The sequence below is a fragment of the Pteropus medius genome, unplaced genomic scaffold (genome assembly GCF_902729225.1).
Source record: "Pteropus medius unplaced genomic scaffold, Ma_sr-lr_union100, whole genome shotgun sequence".
NCBI classification, from domain to species: Eukaryota; Metazoa; Chordata; class Mammalia; order Chiroptera; family Pteropodidae; genus Pteropus; species Pteropus medius.
The window spans coordinates 10361081-10385700 of record NW_024354499.1 but is presented as its reverse complement, the minus strand read 5'-3'; the positions used below and the strand labels follow the sequence as shown (position 1 = coordinate 10385700).

The 24620-nt window shown below is 38.4% G+C and overlaps 1 protein-coding gene across 2 annotated transcripts in view; it reads right to left on the bottom strand.

Moving 5' to 3' along the window:
* Positions 1 to 24620, bottom strand: part of CTNNA2 (catenin alpha 2) — a 990025-nt gene that overhangs the window by 641788 nt on the left and 323617 nt on the right. For both annotated transcript variants that reach the window (XM_039852490.1, XM_039852491.1), the window contains exon 7: positions 10925 to 11128. In XM_039852490.1, coding sequence (XP_039708424.1) covers positions 10925 to 11128 — 204 coding nt within the window. The remainder of the gene's footprint in view (positions 1 to 10924; positions 11129 to 24620) is intronic.

Genomic DNA, 24620 nt, shown 5'->3' with positions numbered 1-24620 from the left:
TTGTCTCTAGGAATAGTTACCAGGCCTTTCTAGAAAGAACTGATATGGGCCTTGACCAGGACTTTAACATATAGCTTTAAATATTGGGAAATGTCTGAGCACTTCAAAGTGAGTCACGTAGAAGCCAAGTGTAGTTAAGCTTAGTTAATTTAGTTACAGTTTCATCTAGCTAGGAGAGCAGAGTAAAAGGTGAATTATTTTGTTCCAAAACATGAGACTCAAGAAACTCACAACATATGGGTTATGTTGTTGTTGCTGCTTCTTCTGTTTCTTCCTCCTCTTCCTATTATTATTACTACTGCTACTAGTATTACTATTATTATAGCAGGATGAGAGGGAATTCATATATTCATTCTAAATATGTTTGTTTACTGTTCCAGGCTAAATAGATCATAGAGATTTTGAACAAGACAAGATCCCACACATGAGAGTTTAAATTTCAGCAGAGGAGCAGACATAACACAAACACACACAAAGAGATTATGTGACTTTGGAGGCTAGCACGTGCTATAACATAAATTAATATACTGATGTGATTAAAAGCAACAAATTCCAGCTGAAACTTTAGATATGGAGCCATCCATGCAAAGCTTGAGAAAGTACATTTCTGTAGAAGAAGGATGGTAAGTGCAAAGTCGCTGAAGGTACAAAGAACTTGGTGTGTTTAAAGGCGCAAAAAACTTGGTGTGTTTGAAGCACAGGGAGGCGTCACTACCTGTGAAACACTTAGTTCTTAGAGTGTAACAATTTCCTAAACAAATCAAGAGAAACTTTTCAGGATGTGCTCAAGGCAGCATTAAACCCAAGCAAAAAGGCCCTCGAGCTTATCCTGGAACAACCCAAGCAGGAATGAGAAGTCTAGAGTTCGGGGTTTCCCACATCCTTTGGAAACACAAAGAAAAAGTTGATTCAGGCTCATGAGTTTGGTGGTGCAGTAAGGCCTGTGGCTCTCCCTGAAAGTTTCATGAGGGCTTCCTGAAATACCAGAAAGGCTCTTCAAAGCAGATCATTTGATGGATTGTGCTGTCCAGCCCGTCTTAACTAGGATGGCCAAATCTGATGACTCGGCAGTCAACTCTGTCAACAATCCCTGCTCATTGACTAAGTCAGTCCCTTACTGTCTCCCAACATCACTTGCTCTTCCTCATCATATTGATTGACCTTGTATGTTTCAGACCCAACTTTCAAGGACTCGGCGAAGGGGTGGGTGTATTTGATAAGGAGAGAAGCTAGCTACAACTCTAACTATGAGACTTAATTTTGCCATTACAGTCATCTCCTATTTCATTTGATAAATTCTTTTCTTTCTGTCACGAAGATGAGTTCCTTCTAAAAGTCCACTGTGGATGTGGTGACTGATAGCTAACCAAAGGTTGCTACAAAAGATAATCAGCTCCAGCTCAAGAGGTTTCTGGCATCTCCACTCTGATTATTCTCAATTACCCTATCACTCTCTACCCCATTATCCCAGGCTACTGGCACAGGTAAGTCCCAACCCTTCAGGTAAGTCCATGTTCCTCCACCATGCCATGCCCAGGCCGATTTCCAAGACCACCCAGTAAATGACAGTCTCTTGTTCCTCATCACATATCCCAAGCCTTCTTCAATTTCCTTAAACTTATAACCTGTATCTAATAATTGCTGTCCGTGTAGGTCTGATCTGTAATTGGTTTTACCAACTCCCCTTTGTGGTAGCTTATTTTATTTTGTTTTTCAGAGATTCTGGAATATCAACTTCCGGTCCTTGTAACCTTATCTTTGAGGCCTGGGTATAAAGTGTGTTCCTCTAGAGAGGATCGGTATTTGCTTCTGCCAGGTAGTTGGCAATTTCCACCCATAATGCCTTGAAATAAAATTTTGGAAAAATTTTATGTCACCCTAGAATATAGATTCTGATGCCCAAACTGAGTGACAGTGAGACGGGTGGTAAGAGAGTTTAGTGTTTTGTTTGTTTGTTTGTTTCGCTGCTCTTTAAAGAACAAGACAGAATGCATACCCCATGGTTTCTGTAGAGAAGTTTCATGTTCTTAGTTCATGCCCTAATAGTGTCATCATCTGAGAATCCAGGCTTTATACTGAGGTCTCTAAATCTGATGGACCATCAATCTGGGTCACAGAACAGACTATGTCACCTGTCTTTACACATTGTCCCTTTTAAAACTCAAATCTAGGCCAGGAGGAGTCTGTGGACCGACCTCAAGTTTACTGTCTTTTTGTCATTTCTTGCCTCTGAGTAATTCTCTTATATTCCTGAGGTCATCTGTGCATTGAAAATAATTTTTAAAAATTCTACCAGGCACACGGTGGCAAAAGGAAGAAAGAGAGGAAGGTAAGAAAGGAGAGAGGAAATGGAGAAATAGGGGTAGAGGGGAGAAAGCTATTGATTGCTTTCCTCATAGAGAAGTCAACAGGGAACTCCTGGAGTTATTATGACTTTCATTGCTCAGATCTACCACATTATAAATCTGACTGGGAGCCACAGTTTGATGCCAAGGCTGACTGTTTTCCCAAATTGTTCCTGCTCAAGAGATTGCCAGCAAGTGGGCCTCAGCTTTACTGATTGGGTATATCCCAACACTAGGTACCAAGTTTATTGCTGGATCTCAACCAACTTTTAGGAGATCCCAATAGAAGTAAATGCCCTAAGCAGATCCCTCAGCCTGCCAGGGATTCGGTCAAGCTTCTAAAGTCCATGTTCCGGGTCATCACTTTGAAGCTTTCTAAAAAAATCTAGGGTTCACAAAAACACTAACAACAGCTTATAACCTCTAACTGCTATCCTGAATTCTAACTCTAAGACCCAAGACTTATAGAATCACATTCTGGAGCTATAGAAGAAGGCCATACTCGTAAAATATACCAGTAATTTGTCCAAGGCATAGTCTCTTAGAAATTCAGTCCATCCCCTTGATTCACAGAAACTGAAGATAACCCCATTTTTAATGGAGAACCCTGGCCTCTCTCTCTCAGAAGCTTAAGGGACCAAGAAAAGGAAAGCACCTCATCCACTTACTCAGACGAGCTGCACCGTCTCCAAACACTAACAGCTCGGAGGTCCTCCTGTCATTTATTCTCCTGGTTTCCCTGAAATGTTGTCTCAGTCATTTTTCTCCAGGGTCTCTAAAAACCAGCTTATTTTGGAAGGGCTCTCATCTATTTGTCTCCCATATTTGGCAACAGTGATGCTAGCAGTATTCCTCTAGGCAGGGCCACACCGACAGATACCTCTCTGGCCGCTCGGGGACCAACACAGGCCCCAGTCCAGACCCATCCAAAGGCACTTTGCTTTACTTTATCTCTACTCTTTAACTCTAAAAAGATCTCAATTAATTTTACAGGTATTTATTTGATGTTAATAAACATGGGTATTTATTTGATGTTAATAAACATGGAAATAAGAGCACTGAAAAGAAACAAGGAAGCAAGCATGACTTCTCCTTTGACACTGAGGTTTCTGGCTGGCACTGTCTCATTTAATTCCCAAATATCTCCATAAAGTAAATTCAGTTATTGTCATTTTACAGCTGAGAAAGTTGAGGTTCAGGGATTCCATCTACCTTGCTCAAGGTCATGTCATTTACAAGTGATGAAACTGGGATTTGAACCTGGATATAGATGGCTACTAAGCACAGGCTTATAATTCTGCTAAACTATCCATAGCGGGAAACAGGAAAAGGTGTCATATAGGAAGGCCCTTTCCTGGCCAAGACAATGCTGTATGAGATTGCATTGAGAATTGACCTTGATGATCCAAAGGAAACAAATCTACTTAGACTTATGTGTCCTGGGATCCTATAAGTCATTTAATTTTTGTGACAAACTGATAATAATAGCGAACACATGTACTGCTAAGCATGATGTACTTTTCAAAGGGCCTAAGTCCCCCACCAGGATACCTGTACTATACTTTGGGTTTTTTAAGACCAAAGAGACCTGCCATGTTCCCACAGAGACTGGATATTCCTACACCTGTGCTCTATAGCTACAGGGGATACTGTGTCCTGATTATGCTAATGTCAGCCAACTACCTGCCGGTCTGGATGGATCTCCTCCTGAGACCTTGCAGAGCACTCTCACGCTCTGTGGGATGCTTGAACCTGGCACAGTATCTCTCACAAGCTCACCCTCATTATCCCCGCCAGAGAACATGTTTCACCAGCATGGTGGACATGCTCCCACTACCTGTGCCTGGGTCAGTGCCAGCACACCCTTCCATAACACTTCCTTGGTTTTCTGAGACCCCATTACAGCAACCTCAGTGGAACATGATTAGAAAAGGAATGCAATAATAATATAAGAAGGAAGAAGAATTTTGAAAAATTGTATTTTGCATTACCATGTACTAGTCCCAGGGTACTTGGTGGGTCACACTGAAAACTGCCTGGAAGTGCTCACAAATGGGTTATAAATGCCACAATTCAAGGACAGACATCTCGTGCACTAGCCAAACACTTCCCACTTTAACCACTTTACTTAGGAAGAGTAGATTCAAAGGACAGTTTCAGAACTCAGAGAAAGGGTTGCTAACCTAACTGTACTTTTTCAATGCCCAAGCAAGAAATATTAACTAAAAAAAAGGAACTTTTAAAAATTGTCTCTTCATGGAGCAAAGGTTTCATATGAGAAGCATAGTTGTGCAGATGAATTTGAAGCTCAAAATTAATAGAGATGGTGGCACTGAAATATTTGAAGGCCCAGAGAATAAAGGGGGAGAATAAAAGATGCAAATAAGAAAAATGCAAAGAAAATCTTCTCTCCACAGGCACCAAATTATGGATATTAGGATCTTGCCCCTGAAGGAAACTACCATGACTACTCTTAACTCCCCCTTTCAATTGGAGGGCCTCATGGGCACGTCTGGGCAACATCAGCTCCTACATGGCCCACAAGCATTTTTAAATATTACTTTGTATTTTAATTGAGACCAAAACTTTAGGAGAGAAACTTATTATCAGCCAAACTGGCTTGGGAATTTCATTGCCCCCTTCTTTTACATAATAAAACAGAAAGGAGAGCAATGTGAAGGCCTAGATAATACTGGAAACAAATTACATGTTTAAACAATAATTATTCTTGAGTGACAACAACTACTCATTCTTTCTCTTACCTTCGAAGCTTGGGAGAGGAATTTGGCAGCATACCAATTTATATGACAAAGTTATCTTTCTGATGACACTCCCTTCAGAAGATTTCAGTGCCTTTTCTGGGACCCTGGATTAAATCCGACTGTTGAAATTATGCATTACTTGTTCTGGACCCCTCTTGGCAGTACTATATATAGCCAACTTAGAGAAAGTCTGATAACTAAAAACTAAATATATAGAGAACATTAATAAAATACAGAGGAAAAAAAACCACATAAGATAGTTTTCAATAGAACTTCAGAGGCATTTAAAATCCTTTATGCACAAAATTTCCATTGCATAAAACTTTCAGAGACCCCCTCTTTCTAAAAGCATGTAAACTGTAAAGCTGTGTTCTTACTTTGTTCCTCAGTCATGCTTTGGGTCTAAATCAGTAACCGAGACGGCCGGAGCACAAGATCTTCCCTACGTACTTTTCTAATACTCTTTTGTAAAAATACTCTCAAAATGAATTGTTTCTAAATGAATTATTACATGTTTAGATAATAAAATGCTATGCAGCCAATAAACATAAGGTTAGAGAATGTTTATTGATATGGTAACACATTCACAATATATTAAGAGAAGAAAACAGATTACAAAACACCATCTACAATGATTTCATTTTTTAAACTCAAGGCATAATACAAATGTGTGTGACTGTGTGTATGTATGAATATATCACTCATATAAGTTTAAAAACATTGGAAAAACATATACAAAATTATTAACAATGATTATCTTTAGAGGATGAGATTATGAATAAATTTTTCTTTGTTTTTTATCCTTTACAATGAACATATAATTCATTCGCACCATTAAAAGAAAAAGTTTTAAAACCCATTATTTTCAGCGCTTCCCTAGCCCTGAGTATCACTTCACATGTTACTTATACAGTGTTGTTTGCTGAGGACTTGGTGTGATGTTGGACCCAAACTAGGCTGGAAATGACCTTTTAAGACCTCGGTTCAGACCTCGACCCCTTACAAACAAGATACACCAAGAAGCCCTTTACATTAAAATCCACTCTATAGCAAAGGCTATGACAAGACCCTTCAGGCACTTGTATTATGTGTATATATTCCCACATCAATTTGACTTCATGTGCTTTTAACCTGTGCTTTATATTAGTGGTTTAGAAATTGTCCCCGGGGATCCACTTGTGCTTCAAGAGATTTGAAAAAGTTTGATTTAAATATTTTATAAAATATATATCATTTTATTATTTATAAAAATACAATTAAAAAATAACCTGCCACATTTTAACACAGCAGAGATCAATTAAGTCATTATTTTGCCACCCAATTCTCTGTCATCATTGTGCAAACATTTAAACTTTAATTGTGTGATTGTTTAAGAAAATTGTAGTTCTACATTAGTCTTTAAAAAACAACGTGGAGCAATGTAGAGTGCCTATGTAGAGAAAACTGAACCAGGCTGCACAGCACCACATCGCACAGGGTCCAGGCACATCCATTATCACATATTCTCACCCGGGCCTAACGGTGAATTGTGCAGAAAAGAAGTAATGGTTTAATGCATCTTGTTATTGTCTTGCGGTTAGTTTAGTACTTAGAATATTATGTTTCCTAGTCTTTTATATTTATAAGAATGTGAACAATACTTGAATAGTTTTGGTGATACAACTTCGAAAGAAATTTTTTTCTACTTAACTCCCTTTTCGAATACAATCTGTCTAGCAGACTATCCAAGCATTGAAAAGTGTGCTATTTATAAATTGTTACTATATCTGAGTAAATCAGAATTTTCTGTGTAACCAAACCCAGATGAAGGTATCAACTGAAGATACCATGGTAATGTGGCTGAGATCACTGCAACTGTCATCCACTCTGAGTGTCCATTTTATGTTCATACCACAGACACATTCTTCTCACTGGCTACTTCCTAAGTAAATTTTGTTGAAAATATAGTGAGAATTCGAACACTTTACTTCTACTACTACCAAAGGCTCAAGTCACCATCCTCTCACGAATTATTTAAGTTTCCTCATCTTTCCTGCTTTTTTACACCTTGCACTTCTATGCCCTGTCTTCGACATCTAAGTCATGGTATTTTCTGCCCAACACTCTCCAATGGCCTTCCACCACATTAAAGTAAAAGTCAAATTCGGTTAACGGTGTGCAAGGCAATAGTCTGATACCTCGTTACCGTGTAGACCCATCTCCTGTTATTCTTCACTCTCAACAGCCACACGAGCCACCCCATGAAGCACCCAGGCACCCTGCTCACATTAAGGCACTTGATCTTGTTGCTCTGTCCACCTCAAGTCTTCTTTGCTCCTTCATCTCCAAAAGGTCTTTGACTAAGTGTCATCTTCTCAATGAACCTTTTCCAGGCCCGCCTACTTACAGCTGCATCCACGTTCCCTGTCTCCTGGTTTCATATGTCCGTTTTACTTATCACCATCTGAGAATACTCTTGTTCAAATTATTTATTGTCTGCCTCCCCCAACTACAGTGTCAGCTCTGTGAGAGCCGAGAATTTTGTCTATTTTGCTCTCTCCTGTATCCTTAGAAGTCTAGAACAATGCCTGGCACAAAGTAGCAGCTGCACAATACATATGCCTACAACATTCTAATATGCAAAGCCATCACAAAATACTTATCAATAAAATATTATGTTTAATTGTTTCCTATCATGGGGTCACTTTTAAGGTTTTTGTGTGTGTGATAAAAAAGAGTTTCAGAGAAAAAAAAAAGCTGTATCAAATTATAAGTTTCAGAGAAAAGTTTATGACTTCATGACGATTTGGAACTATTTATGTTACTCAGCATAATACATCAACAGCCACACTGATGGTACCACTCGAAAGGCCGCACTTCCTTTTGAAAAAGAGTCTCTCTCTCTGCCCATCAGTCTCCACATACGTACAATATGACGTTCTATTTAAGAAAGGATTATTCTTAGGACTCTTTTCACTTTGGGCTACATTATAAACTTCATAAAACAAATAAAAACAAATACCCAGGGCTTTTCTAAGACTATCACAGCAGTCTTTTCCATCATAGCTACACTCCGATCATAATTTTTGCCACTTGCATCTGTTCCCTGTTCACTCAGCCCTTTTACCTCACACCACAGTTTCTTTCGAGTGGACAATTTTTGTTACATCTTCAAATCGCACATACACATTCATTAATTTGAATATCCCTTCGTGGAAATATCTAACACACAACTTGATATCCTATTGAACTCATTGTAACCCATGCGCCAAACCATGGTTCGTGTCCCATGCAGACTTTTTTTCCTGGTCATTAGTATACAGCTCTCCTCCTCAACCTCCATCTTCCTCCATTCCATACCATTTGGCATGCATATGATTTTAGAACAGCTTCAACTACAAGTGAACATTATAAGTTGACTCTTCATCAGGAACTGATCAGCAGATTTTTAGAATCCAGAAATGCCAGTTATGTCAATTTTAAAATTTTTTCTCCTCAATCTAGTGGCTTCTTTATCCTAATGATATTGCCTAGCACATCGAGATGAAAATCTACAGGGTGGCAATTTGACAATACCTTTATTTCCAGAGCTTATAATATTAAAAAAGAAATATAACAGCCTAGGCACAACTAATATATCAGTTGCCGTTAATTATAATAGACTTTTCAGTCAGGATGTAGATATGTCTGTTTTTATGTTAATATATGCTGTACCAAAATAAATATAAATTGATATTGTGGCAGTAGAAATGAGTGCACTGGACAGGGATTATGGAGCTCGTCCAGCTGCATCCAATTCTACCTTAAAAATCACCAAAGAAGTGTGAATTCCAAGTCAATTTTACACAGTTTATATAAAAGTCAATAGGAGGTGTTTTATTTAGGCCTTTGATCCTGATGGTTCAATGTGAATAGAATTTGTACACTTCCAAATTTAAGCACTAAACCCACCTATGTGTTATCTGTAACAATATCAAAGTAGAAACAAAGTTTTCAGTAAAAATACAAAACATTCCTGAACCACAAGATTGTGAGCAGAAAAACAGTACCTGGAGTCAATAAAATACAAAAATCCATCAGCTCTGCTCATCTGAATGAGTTTACACTGAAAACGAAAACTTCTCCTTGACAGGATTCTAGACACCAAACTGAAAATTACATGTCACATCTTGATCAACTCTTCTCTAATCACTTTCTGTAATGTCTATGCACAGGAATAGAAATGTTTTTCTGATTTATTTATACCGATAGCTTAACCATCAGACTGATCTCTTCGGTTTCTCCTTCCTTTTTTGGCAATAATTCTTCATTGACAGAAATGACCAACATGTGTTAATATAAAACCAAACTCCACATACAAGTAATTAGCCTCTTGCTGTTCTGTTAAAAGCAACAACAAACAAAAAGAATACCAGATTTTACAAGCACTTTTTTGTTGTTGTTAAATCTGATACTCAAAAGATTCACTCAGGGTGGGTGACATGGAGAAAAACATTTCTAGCTTTACCCTCATAGCACCGTAGACCAAAAGCACAGTGTTGGCCATCCAGTTGTACAGAGAAGTCCCCATAAGCAGCTGGGTACCATATGAGGCATCCACACCTCATTCTTTGTGTGCTGAAAATGAGCAAGTCTTCCAAAATCAAAGGATCTGAAGGTTCATGAAAAGGAAACAGATTTTGTTTTTTAATTTGTAGGACATTCTACATCTTTGTGTTTTCTAGCTCAAAGTCCTCTGGAGAGTCTGGCAGAAGCAGCGCTGTCCCTATCTATGCTGACTCCTGGCTTGACCGTGGGCTACATGTCAGTTTGGGGTAGGAGTGGTAAGAATAATCGGGCTGGAGGGAGGGACACGGGTTGGCTGCTTTGTCTTAGCATCAGCTCACGGTGTTCTAACAGGGCACCGCGTGGCCTTCAAAAGCTTTGTGTAGATTTTCAGTGTCCTTGTTCCCTACCTGACCACTACACAGGGCACTCCTTCAACATGGAACGTCAGTACCTCTTTACCTACGTTTTCTTCCACTTTATGCTAAATGCTCTCAAACCCAGGAGTCCAGCACAGGAGGAACCCCAGGTCTTTCACTGTTGCAAGCCCTGGGCATCAGCTACATCACGTGCTGAATGAATGTAGCAAATCAATACAAACATAATTCAGTGTCTTTCAAGGCAAAGAATATGGATTTCATCTCCTTTTTATAGCTTTTAGATATATAAGAACTGACACACTGTATAACTGTAGGAGAGGACAGCTATTATGTGCACTGCAGAACAAGTAGATACCACCACTACTCACTTCAAAATGTGCAGCTTCACTCTCACAAGAATTTCTCACTGCACAATGAATCACTAACCTCCCTCCAGGTTCTACTGCAGTCGGAACATTTCTACCGTAACCAACCCTGCACAAACATTCTAAGAATAAAATCTATTCTATTTATTAATGCCTCTTAGGAACGGAGATTAGCATCTGTAGCTATCCTTGGCTCTGAAAGTACTCCTTGTAAAAGAGGACGTTGGTGTATCCTGTTATTTCTACCAACCATCTACTTTCGCCAATTGAAAACTTACCTAAACCAAAGGTCAGCCACTAAATAGACCAAGAAATCACTCGAGTATAAAGCCAGTTTTTTCTAAAAAGTTCTCTCCCTCTACGAATTGCATCCATACCAAAATACATCCAGAGTCAAAATCAGACTGCCCAAAGCCATTCTTTGGTTTCACCCGATTCTCTACTGCGGACACCTGTCCTCCTTTCACGCTATTCATGCTTTCCGAGAGCCACACAAGACGGCGCACCGGAGTCCACCGCAACATGAGCACGGACGGCTCAGGACTTACGTTATTCATGTACTCGCTGAGCAGGTCCTGGAGCGCCTGCCGCACTGCGTTGCACTCGGCCACGATCCTCTCGCGACGGTCGTCGCGCGTGCACGAGGAGTCAGCCATGAGCGCAGCACCGCTGATGATGCTCTCCAGCCTCTCCTCCAGAGACGGCCGGAACCTGGCCTCGCTGAACGTCATGGGGTCCAGGATGATCTTATTCTGAAAGTAAGGCAATAATAATAATTTTTTTAAAGTCAGCTGAGAAGAAACAATGGCCGTTCCCAAACCAGAAATATCTGAGGCCAGGACAAGACTCTCCGTGGAGAAGAAACCGGTTTCTTAAGCAAATCTTTGACAAAGTAGCCTTGACAAAGTATCAAATTTCTGTAAGACAGTCCGTTCTAAATCTAATCTTCATAGAGAAAACAGTGCATCTTATTTGAAGGATGTGTTCCTGGCAAAGGCTGTCTCAACCAAAGAGTTTTCAAATGAGATTGTGATACCGGCTTGGCATTTTAAAAAAATTGTGGCCTTCAAGAAAAGCCCATTTCAGTGCAGCACTGGGGGGATTATGGGAAGGTTTCAGAGCCCCAGAGGTAGAACATGATATGTAATGGCCAAGTTGGGATACATGAGTGGTGACTGGTGTACGGATTACATCTGCCTCATGAGAAGCGGACAGCCCCATGGTGGGGTGCCTTTTGAAATTTGGGCAAATAGCATCCAACAAGCATATTTCGCAGGTTACTTCCTACTAGGAACTAATATATTTTGTATAAAACTGTTGTTCTACTGGGATTCAGAATATGTGCACATGTGTATGTGTGTGTGATTAATCACAATGAACTGACAGTGCCCAGATAGGTACTAACATGCTCTGAAGGAGCCTAGCTAAAGGGAGAAATAGAGATGTTTCCTAAAAATGAAGGTGTTACAGAGTATGTAAGCTTAATTTTTCCCCTACTAAGTCAGAGGAACCTGAAAACATGTAGGTAGAATACCCAGAAGTAGACAGAAATATGCATCCATGATTCAGAAGATGTATCAGCCTGTATTAGGACCTGGGATCATCAGGGGGATTTGGACACGAGGTAGTGAATACTTTAATAGTAAAACAAATAGAATAAGAAGAGCAGACCAAAGAAGATCCAATTAATATCAATTTCTAAGAGTATGCAGAAGAATGAGAATCAAATAAGAAATAGAAAACATAGTCAGAGGGATAGGAACACAACCTGAATATTATTCCCAGCAAGTCACAGGAGTGGAGAGACCGATGAAGGGTGTGATGACTAACTGCATGAAATAGAGAAGCAAAGTTGACTTTGTCCAATGGGGAACCTTTTTCTGCTCAAAATATGGAACAAAGTTAACCAAAGTGGAATGGCCTGCTGCAGGAAATGGTACACTCATCTTCATTGGACATGCACACTCAGAGGTCTGAGGACCAGCGTGGTAGTGATGGAGTATATGATCTTCTGGCTCTATATACAATTTACTTTGCCTACAAATATAATCTAAAAGCAAAAGAGAGTAAGTAGTTTTACCTTTGTCAATCTATCACCTGCTCTGTGCCTAATAGAGTGCTTAGTTCTAAAAAGAGACTGGAGAAAATAAAAGACATTTGCATGTTTTTTTTTTTAAACAGAATAGAAAATAACTGCTTAGTGATTATGAAATAGGTCTGAACTGTAGGTTGTTTGCCGTAACTCTCCAAAGCATCCTAAGGTGCTTGCCAAAAGGCATGCTGAAAGCATTTGATTCTCCGCATCCAGTTAAAATGTAAATCTCTGTAGCAGAGAAAACTTTTCAGCACAAGGACTATGAACTCCTGATGACTGAGCTCAGGCAGGTGACAAATTAGAAAAAAAGCAGCACCCACTAAACACAGACCAGGTCTGAGGTCCACTGGAATCTTGGATTCCTAGGAAATTAACTCACTGGTCAAAGCTCCCTTTTCAGTCTAGAGGCCAGTGCACCAGGGGGTGCGAACAGGAGCTAAGCTATTCCCATGTGCACTCTCCTACATCTTAGAAAGAGGATGATTTTTACTTGACCCAGAATAATGTTACTCAGACTCTGTCCCCTATGCCCTAGTAACCCTCCAAATAGTGTCAAAAAAGCATGTGGAGGCCTCAGAATAATGCATATCTTTGCAGGGTCTATCATTACAGGTGAGATGCCCAAAGGAAAGTGGAGGGGAACATAGGTGTTCCTGCTACATCTGCTGTCTGTACTAGAGCTGCTTCGGCAGTGACTCTTCCCAGTAGTGTCCTTCTGAATTCTGTCTTCCTCATTCTGTCTTCCTTTCTACTGCTTTTCAGTTGATGTATTTATAATATTTTTTTTACCGTGTAACATGTACAAGTACTGATATTCTAATGAAAGAAACACTTGATCAAATATAATTAGACTATTTTCCTCTATGAAGATTACTAATTTTCAAAGAATGCTTTTATAAAAACCCATATTATAAAACATAATAAAAATTATTCGTTCTGCTTTGAGAATCATATATTGGCTGTTTATTATACTTTTGGACTAAAAATATAAAGAAGTGCCAATCTGGCAGATTGAGGTAAATCTGAACTCTGTAATAGGGCAATTGTAAAACAGTTTCTCTGCAGAGTAGAGGAAAGTGCACTACTGTCATTAGAACATTATTTCCTAAATTATTTTCCATGGAACACTGAGCTTAGAGATGTAATGTTTTGATAAAAAAAAAAAAAAAAAAAAAAAGGTTTTTTTTTGTGGCCAAATACGCTTTAGAAATCCTGCATAGCCCAGAGCAAATTATCACATGAAATGCTTTGGGGAGTCCTGCATTAAAAAAGTCAGTTTAGAGTAGCATTTCTCAAACTTGTTCAGGTATAGAAAGGGTCCCCTTTAACATTCATGCATTATCTGTGAGAACCTAGGGAACACACTTTGAGAAATGTGGCAAGAGAATTTGCAGTGTCAGCCGAACTAGCTTCCTACCTGCCATGGCCCGCAGCTGTCAGGAAAGTAAATGTACTGAAACATTAAGCTTAAAAAAACTCTCCATAAAAGTTACACTATTCATCACATTTCTAATGGAATTATTCATTATTTATAGATCACGGGGAAAAGCTTTTTAAAAAAATTTTCTCTGGAAAAGAAATAATACATTTACGATATTCTAATCTATAGCTGTGGTGGAGATGGGGAGCACTGTAATGGGGAGAGAGAAAAGGCATAAAAATAAAAGGCAGTGCTCATGTGCCTTGCCTGTACCTGTGTGTGCCTTGTGTGTGTGTGTGTGTGTGTGTGTGTGTGTGTGTGTTTTCAGAGAACTAGCCAGATCACAAACAGGCTTTAGGAAATGAGAAAAGAATAAGACAACAAACAAAGAAAAACAGAACCAAATCAAGCCAGGATCTCAAAGGAAAAGATAATAGTTGCTAAAGTAATAGGAGAAAAGCAAACTCTTAGAGCTAAATCCCGGAGCAATACATAGGAAGAAAGAAAGCCAAAGTGGAGTGAGGGGGGAGTATTTGCTTCTGCATCATAGGGGAGTGATTTAAAAAGGAAACGCCTGGGCAGATTCTCTGCTAGCATACTTCAGGGGCACTTTCAAGCAGCAAACAGATCGCCTCACTTCCCTGCAGCAGCAAAGCCTGGCCTCACCAATCTGTGCAGCTGCCCTCTACTGGCAGGAAAGGACACAGCAGCAACAGCGTCCAGGATCAAAACTCCCCTCCTTGGTCACTGAGGGAATATTTCAAGTAGGTGACTTGCCAGCACTGGAAAAGGGAAAGGCCAAGGCTTCCTGTCTCCCCCTTTATGACAAAGGTGTGCTCCTGCAAGTAGATTTTATGCTGTTTCCAAGTGTACTGGCTCATTTTAATCCACTGAGATTCTACATTTTAAATATTCAATTCTCTTTTTTGCATTCTTAAATCTCATTTAATTCTTTTTAATCTTTTTGATCTTTCAGTTCCATCTTATATTGTCATTTTAGTTCATTTGAAAATTGTGGGCCTATATTTCTTTATCTTTTCCTTCTTTTTTTAAAATAAGACTTACTTTAATTTCATTTCTCTTGTCTATTTTCATTCTGCTTATCTGACTTGCATATTTTATGTTTTGTAATTTTTACTTATTTTGTGTTTTAGTAACATCTTTACTTTTAAAAAATATTCTGTTCACTCTTACAGTTTATGGAGTGGCAACTGGAAAACATGGCTGTAAAGACAGTAGCCACAACAATTCATCTCCAAGCAAAGGAGGTTCGGATTCCATTTTGCCATCAAGTCAGCGCTGTATCTGTCTCTCTAGTCCTGCATAACTGATGTCCCATTATTTCCCATGTTGAACTTATAATAATTTTACCTTGAAATAAATCAGTAGACCACATAGTTCAAGACTACCTCCCAGAACAATACATTTACCTGTACCACCCATACAATAGTTAGTAGAGCATTGCTTTTAAATTACACCTATCATTCATCCTCTCTACAAGGAGCTATATGATCTAAAAGTTCAGACCAATCACGGAACACTGAGTTACGCTCGATGCAGACTCTGACACGGTAGGAAGCAGCAGAGAGACCTCGATAAAAGTAAGAAGTTGAATACATTACAGATGGTTTGATAGGTCCACAATTCTGTGTCTTTGATATTATTATCTCAGTCTTACTGAAGAGGAAAATGATGCCAGAGATGTTATTCCATGGTCATTTTGCCAAGAAATGAGGACACCAGGATTTGAGCACAGATCTTTTCATTTTCAGTCCAGTGTTCTTTCCACTGTATCAGATTGCACACATTGAGTTGAAATGAACTTTATAAATATATATTTCTTTAAAAGACTATGAAACTCTCCTAAATCAAATATAATAGCATAAGTATCATCTGTCTTACTGCCTTATTTGTTATCAGGATTATCCTGCCCTTCAAATGGATAATGGAGAGTATAGTCATCCATTCAACAAATGGGTGCCAGTGACAACAGGTGTCTGAGGGCACAGACTGAATAACTCTTTATTTAAGAGATTCACTGTCCAGTCAAAAATGAAAACAAAACATGTACAACCAACTGTAATTTGGAAAATATACTGATGACGTTAAGGAATGACTGAGTGGTGGCAATCTCAGTCATTGGGAGGTGGGAGGTAAAGAAATCTTTCTAAAGATGATTACTCCTCAGCTAAGATTTCAAGAATGTAAAACAGCAGGCCACACCAAGTCTGGGGCAGAAACAGGCGTTGCAGACAGAACAGGAAGTGGAAACAAATGTTGGAAGTGAGAGAGAGCATGGTATAACAAGATTATTACAAGAGGTTTATTGAAGCTGAAGTGTAAAGTGTGAGTCACAAGAATGGCACCATGGGCATGCCCCCAAAACCTCTCCTTTGAGAGAAACTTCTACATGAGCATCGTTAGTTGATCTTCTCCATCTATGGCACCTGTAGATCCACCAGTTTCACAAGGAGCCACACTTGATGCCCCTGTCAATCACTGAGCATGAGCAGGCCTTTCCTGCCCAATGGGGACTTCTATAGGCAAACTCTGCTCCTGCTTTGGATGCCCCACTGGCTGAGACGTTCTTAGAACTGTGCTGAGGCTCCTCCCACAAGATGCTCTTTCTTTCTTTGTTCTCCTTTCACAAATGTTTGACCTGCACTGAAGTCAAAAAGTTCTCTCAGCCTATTTTTACTAGTTCTTTCCCACTTTATCCTTCACAGGCAATTTCTCCTGACACGTCCCATCCCATCTATCTTGGCATTTGCTTCTTCAAGGACCTGAAGGGACAAAAAAAGGAATAGGAGACCAAGCAGGTGAGGAGAGCCACACACTAAAGAGATTTCTATGCCTTGTTAAGAAGTTTTCACTCTGTGAAGAAGACAACAAAGAATCATCAAGAGTTTGAAAAATAGAAGTGGCATAAATAATACTGTTTGGTTTTAGACAGTTTCCTCTGTCAGTTAAGGAAGTTAGCTTTGGCAGGACTAGAAGAAGGCAGGGGAGCAATTGCCAAGCTTTCCGAACCCAGAAGACAGGTGGAGAGAGTGCAAGATTGTGTTGATATAGGCAAAGAGAAGGGCACGTATCGGGACACATTCAGAATGTCAATCTGTAAAATATGAGCATGAAGAAGAAAGAGTCAAAACTCAAATTCCTAGCATGGGAAACATCAACAATGCAGACATTGGCAAACTCTATCATGGGCATCAATATATTTTGTAGATACATTTTTATTAGAATGCAGATCTCTTCATTTACATACTATCTATGGCTCTTTTCAAACCACAATGGCAGAGCTGAAAAGTAAGGACAGGGACTATATAGCCCACAAAGCTTGGAATATTTACTATCAGGCCTTTAAGAAAACATTTGCTGACCTTCAACAATTGTGATAGATGAAGAAAAGCAGGTTTAAAGTGCCTATGATTCCTTTAAGTAGAAAAGGTTAGTGGAAAGTTGATTATAAGTCCATAAAAATCGGCCACATATAAAGATTTAGGATGATTAGGATAACCGCAGAAGTAGAAGCCATGAGAATATGATTCCCAAGTAGAAGTAACAGAATGAGAAGAGCCGTGAGCCCAAAATACAACACTGGGAAACCCTCAATGTATAACAGAGAAAGAGCCCATCGATAACACAGTAAAGAGAGATCCGACTAGACCCCGGAGGTTGTACGGCCATAGTTGACAAGGGAGAAGAGCAAGGGGTTCTAAAAAGAGGACAAATAAGATCAATACTGAAAACGTCCATTGAATTTGGATGCTAGGACGTTGTTGGCAATTAATTGTGTGCTTATTTGTGTATACCTGTTTGTGTAATGTACTTATTTATTTATAAATATCTTAATCCAAAGCCATATCAGGCTCAATGGAGTGTAACAACAGAAGCAATGTCACTAATGTTGAGACAAAACAAAATCATAAAAAATTTAAATATTTTTCCTGAAGATTCTATAAAAAGAGAAAGAACTGAATGGTACTAAAATTAGAAAGAAGATAAAACTAGAGTTGACCTTAAACAGCATAGGTTTGAACTGCACAGGTCTATTTATTTGTGAATTTTAAAAAAATAAATACAGTTGGCCCTCTACATCCATAGTTTTACATCTACAGATTCAACCAACCCAGGAAACAGTATTTTCTATCCATAGATGCAAAGGGCTGGCTGTATGCATTGTTCTACGCCATTTTATATAAGGACTTTAAGTATCCGTGGATTTTGGTACCCATGGGGAGTCTTAGAACCGATCCCTTGTGGATACTGAGGGCTGACTGTATTTCTAATTGCAGATGTTAAAACTGTTTACTTGGAAAAACTGAGAATCGACCAAAAAATTACAACAATTTAAAAGGTTTTTTATATTTTTTTCATGAAGGTACTTATTCACATGCAAAATCAATTGCCTTCATATATATAAGGGATATCAAATTGGAAGACCAAATTTACCATAACAGGAATTGCAAAACAAAACAAAACACAATAAAATGCTCCTAGATGTCAATTATATATAGCAAGAAATGTGCTCAGAGAGGTGCATAATCGTCCAGGCACACGGTCAGGGCAAAGGGCAGAGCTGGCATGGGGAGGCATGGCCTATCGCTCTGGTGTCTGTGATCCAGCCACAGAAGCTACATTGCTTCCCTCATGCAAGTTTCTGCACGCATGATGCTAAACACCATGAGGAATTAATGGGACAGCCATTTTTCCATCTCAAACATGAAAGCAGCCATGGCACATGATTCCTTCATACTTTATGAAGGTTTGCAACCAGTGAAATAGGACGAGGGATAAAGGCTCTAAAATGATACTTTATCCTATTTTTAATTTATCACCTGTTTCGAACATGTCATCAAGAATGATTATCCACTTTTTCTGCCAAGAAGAAAAACAAATATATCTTATTCTTTGGCTAGGAATTAGCCATCTTAAAGCCGAATTTGTATCTAATTGCACTCAAAGCACTAACTGAGCAAGACTGGCATGTCTGGGGCATAAAGTAATATGTTTAATTACAGTTACATCAGTGGAAGGCTCTCACATACACATAACACTAATGGGGTGGTTTTATACCCACAGATCAAGTTCCCAAGTAGCCAAGAAACTGCTTAAAGACTAGGAGAAAATCTTATTTATTATTTTTGGATTTATGGCTTTCATCATTAGGTAAATCCTTTAGAGAACCACTTAAGTGATCTCAAATGTACACAGAATTTTCAAAATGTCAAAAAAAGACAAGGAAGAAAACAATTTAATAATATGAAGTATGAACAGATTTAATCATTTGTTTTCCCAAATCTAATCTTATAAACACGGAAAAAGCAAATGCTAGTGGTATAAGAAAGTCCTCTGGTTTTCTTTGTTGTCTGTGACTACCTTGTAAGATAAATGTGTTCTGGATTTTTACTACCTTCATAGTTCAAGGTGGCAACTAAGGAAAATAATAAATTGTGCTGCTCTAGCTCATAAAAATCAAACCCTCACCACCTGCTGTCCAACATAACTATTTCAAATCAAACAAGCAGAAGAAAGAATAAATGTCAACATGCCCTTATCTAGTCATTCACTTTCATTTTTTAAAGATTTCGAAAAAAAATCTCAAAGAGGAAGGTAACATTAGTCAAACTCATTCTTCTACAGGAATATGTCATTCCGATATGGAGTAATTAAAGCAATGAAAAACAGGAAATCTAAATGACAATGCATGTGTGAGTGAGTGAATATTAATTATTCTGAGCTTTACCCAGGAATAAGCAACAACGTGCCCATCTTCACTTCCTTTATTTTGCATCTCAATCATCACCCCATCCTCCTACTTACCTCTATATTTAAATTGTGTAATTTACCCTGTCTTGAAGTATAACTGGGTAGGTTTTATGTTTCACTGGTACCACAGCCCTTCCTTCCTTTCTCTTTCTCCCAAATATTAAAGAGTCCTGTGTCTCGCTACATGGAGGAGAGCAAAAGCATGTGGCTGGAGGTAACACTGCCCTAACCTAAGTGAACTCTGAAGATGCCTGAGTATGCTTTAAGAAACCCAATCTTTGATTTAGCTTAGAGCTTCATGCTGCCTTGGCCTTGTAGAAATGGCCTAGGCCACAAAAATTTAGAGTCGCAATGGGATCAAGGTTTGTTAAGGCATTAAATTGTATTTATTGTATCATTTTGCTGCCCTGATACCAGCCAAAATGAAAAAACAAAAATAAGTCCAGGCAATACCTATTGATTAACCATTCGCTACATTGTCTTTTAAAACAGTTTGTTATCCAGTTAAAAATATTTGGCTAGTGACCCCTGAGGCAGTCTCTCCCAGTTTCCCATTAAAATGTCTATAGCTGGAGAAAAAAAAATGGAATTTTACAGCACAGAAAATTGGGAATAAAAGACATCTATTGACAATGAGGCATGATCACAGTTCTGGTTCTGAATGCTTTAAATACTTATTTTAAAGACTGAAGTCTCAGATAAAAGCATAAATCAAGACCATTTTTAAAAATTAACTGGAGTATCTAAATCAAAAGCATGTTATTTGTTCAGTTGTAAACAATTATTCTCCCTGTAGTGTATCAATAATTAACACAGATACATTTTCATCTTTCTCATTTTGTGCCAAGCTCTCCCAGTGAGAATCTTTCTATCTTTACATGAAAAGTTTCTCTTGGCCTAATTGTGGTAACATTTGGAACAGAAAACACCAAGGACATTGAGTTTTAATCATCCATTTTTTATTAAGCTGCAGAAAACTGCTAACCTCCATTTTAGAGTTGCCTTAATTTTAAATTGCATAGTATCTTATTGATTTCTTAGTTCTCAGGTATATACTTAAAAATAAATTAACTATGCCATTTATTCACTTAAGATGTTATTTGTAATCAAGTTCAATTTAATCAAAAATAAATGAGAAAGATGATGACTCAATTATATAGCACTTTTTATTCTCATTTATTTAATTTTTTGTTTTAAGAGAAATCTAAGACAACATTCATTTCATGTTAGAGGAGAAACTGCTGTTTAAGACAGTTCTTTACCAAAGATGATGGGAAAAAAAAAAGGGGAGATTGTGAGAAGAAAGTCCGGAAGTTATCTCCTCCTGGCTGGTGTGATCTAGTGGAAGCTGCTGGCTTCATTTCCCAAACTTCCTCATCTATGTGTGTTGCTGAGTCGCTGTGGGGCACTTCCTGAGCACAACTGCAAACTCTGACAAGGACACTAGTTTACAACTAATCACGGTAAAGCAGGACAAAGGTAATCACCCTTAGCATTACATGAATTAATTAGGAAACTAGTGTCCAGAATGCATTTAGTCAAATCAAGTCTTTAGAGGGTCAAACAGAAAACTTGTTTTACTCTTTTGCTGAGAACACTGTCATATTACCTCTTCATTCTCCTTGAACTCTCTACATCATGAACCATTTTTTTAAAATTGTCTTTCATCCTCTTAAACTTTGTGTGGTACTTACCACAATTTAAAGCCACCCACTCTTTAAGCCTCACTGAGCTTAACAGGACCCTGCTTTACTGTGGTTCTCCTCGTACTCTTCTGATGGCTTCTTCTCCCATCTCCTCCCCAGTTCTTCTGCTTCAATCTATCCCACTACTTGGTATTTCTCAAGGTCCTGCTCCTTGTCCTCAGAAGTTCTCCGAATACCCTATTTCTTGGAGAGCTCAACTACTCCCATGCCTTATTCATCACCTGCTTGTGAATGAGAATTCCAGTTCTACGTCCAGTCCTGACCCTCTTGAGAGCCAGTCCCACAGCAACAGCTGCACACTGGATATTGCCAGCTGGAGGTCCAATCACCACCTCAACTATAATATGCATAAGAACAAACTCTTCATCTGCCTCCAAAGCCTAACACCTCATTTTAAGGGAGGAAAAATAGAAGCTGAAAGAAAATGAGAACCCACAATCTCACTTCATTCTCTTAGTGCACTAATGAGAAATTAGAACTCATGAGAAATCCTCACTCTCCAAATAAAAGAGGGGTTGAATACACAGGGTTAGTGACTTGCTGAAAGCCACTTAAGATTTTCTGACTCTAAAGTACATCTGCTTGCAGTCTCATTCTCTCAGGTACTTTTGTTGAAAGATCAAGCATCAGTGTCAACTAGGACCAGGGTGAAAAAGTACAGAGTTGGATGGCTAGGATTAGAATTCTTGCTCCAACTCCTAGCTATAACTTCTAGCTGAGCAGGTTGCTTAAATGATGAGTGTCTCAATTTCCTCATTTGAACAGTAGGAATAATATCAGTATCTATACTACGGGGTTGCTGAGAAAATGAAATAAGATAATACATGTAAAGAGCTTAGAAGTATATATAACATATAAAAGTAATAAATATTAACAACGGTCATTTTAAATAGCTCTTTTTATCTAATATTTTATATTTCCATGGTTATTCCACCCATCACCCTTCATTCAAGACATCATCACCTCCCATTTACTCCATCATCAAGACTTTAAATTGACCTCCTTTCTTATACAACTTTTTTTTCCTAACAGACCACTTAAAACTCTGCTTACCTGGCCCAAAACCTTCAGTGATTCCTCTACTGCCTATAATCAACTAATGAGAAATTAGTTGATTATAGGTAGTAGACAACTTATAGATGCTGCAACTTTATCCAACTATTCTCCAATTCTATTTCTATCATTCCTTTTGTTAGATACATCACAATTCCCAATAGAACTAAGCAATGAGATGCATTTTTCATCCAACTCTCAGGATGGAGATGCCATTTTTAGCAAGTATAGCCTAAAGAAACAGAAACTCACATCCATTCATTTCATATTTAAGACCTCTGGCCTTGAAGATTCTCAGTAATCTGGCACCAGCCTCTGTCCCTCAAACTCTATCTCCCCAGACTCTACACGAAGCCCTGGTTCCAGTCAAAGTGGTCTCTGACTGCCTCACCCCACCCCAGGAAGCTTCATGTGTTACTGTGGTATTAGTTCTTCTCTACTGAATATTTCAGTACCTTCCTCCCTGCTGCTTCTCGGAAGCCCACATTGAGCCTACTCAGGGTTGACTATCTTCAACTCTGTAAAAAGGCTCTCTCCTTTAGGTTCCATTATTGAACTCCTTATAACCTATCATTCAGCTTACCTATTCAGCTCTTGTCCAGCATGACCACACGTTGTTAGTGGTATGTGTATGAGTGTGCGTGTGCGTGTATGTGTGTGTGTGTGTGTGTGTGTGTGTGTGTGTGTATATTGTATTGTGAGAGAGAGAGAGAGAGAGAGAGAGAGAGAGAGATGAAATCATCAATTAAAATGTTTTCCTACACTTTGGTATTATTTTACTGCATCCAGCTGAGTGCTTCTCATATAAGTAGTTGATAAATATTTGCTGATAGCAGATTTAGAGTTTCTGAACAAAAATATTCATTTTCCAAATTTTATCAAAAGGCTTCTGGAGCACAACAAAGCACCACAGTGAATTTAGTATCTGCAGATTAATATACAGTTAGGGATGCACATTTTGGTAGACAGTGCTATTTGATGTGGCTCAGTGAGCTTGAGATGCAGAATTATCAGAGTGGGCACAGCACCTATCATGATGACAAATGTTAGTTCTGCTTTCAGTGTGAGGCGGACTAGCTGAGGCAGCCAAATTCTCTGGTTGGTGTACTACCACTATAAAATCCTTGATCTTGATTTAAAAAAAAAAAAAAAAAAGTATTTTACATTTCCATACAGTGTAAGCTAAACCAACAGGCATTTGCAATGTGTGCATTTAAGTACATAGTGTATATAGGTGGAGAGAGGAGGACTATTTAAAGCAAGTGTCAGAGAAATAAAAACCCCATAGATATTTCAAAGTCTCATAGGAAGATTTGATTAAACCAAAACTGGTAAACAATGGCTCATGGACCAAATTAGGCCTCTATTCATTTTTATGTGCTTTACAAGTTTTTACATTTTTAAATAGTTGAAAAAAAGTGGGCCTACCAATGTGTTACAGTTCTAACTAAAATTTTTCTCCTCGTTACATCATTAAAGAGTAAAAAAAGGTAATGTTGTTTCTAATAAAGAATTGCACATTAGAAAAAAAAAAAGAGTAAAAAGGTAAGCAGTCAGGGGGGAAAATAAAGATACGGCATGAGCCCAATAATCCAGCAACTGAATAATTAGTCACTGGATTATCAATGGTTGAAATTTTTTTTTATGTTTTATAATAGGAGAAACAAATTTTTTATCCCAGAAGTTATTTATACTCTATGTCTGTGGTTTGGAATGCTAAATGATCTACTTAAAACAGAAAGACAATTTATACTTCTCAGAAGCAATTATGACTTAATTGCTGTTATCAACCTAATAAATGACTAAGTGATTTCCACAAACTGGTTACACACTCAAATTTCATGTCTGATGAAAGAATAATTCTATCAATAGTCTGCAAATATGAAAAGGAAATTGGTTCACTGGCCACAAGGGAAATGCATACACCTTGAGTATAAACTCATTTACCTTTTTCCATCTATTTTTAAATAGGCAAATTAAGGTGGGAAAGAAATAGTTTGTGTCTCACAGGAATAATGTACAATATATTAATTGCTTTTCGAAAAACATAGCATGACTTGAAAAAGTATTCTTTGTGCTTAATGAAGATATCATGTTCTCTTTTGAACTCTGAATTTTGATGTGCATCTATTGATGTTGATTTAAATTACACAGGTTTTTTTGGTATAACATTTTGGTATAACATTTTGTATAACACC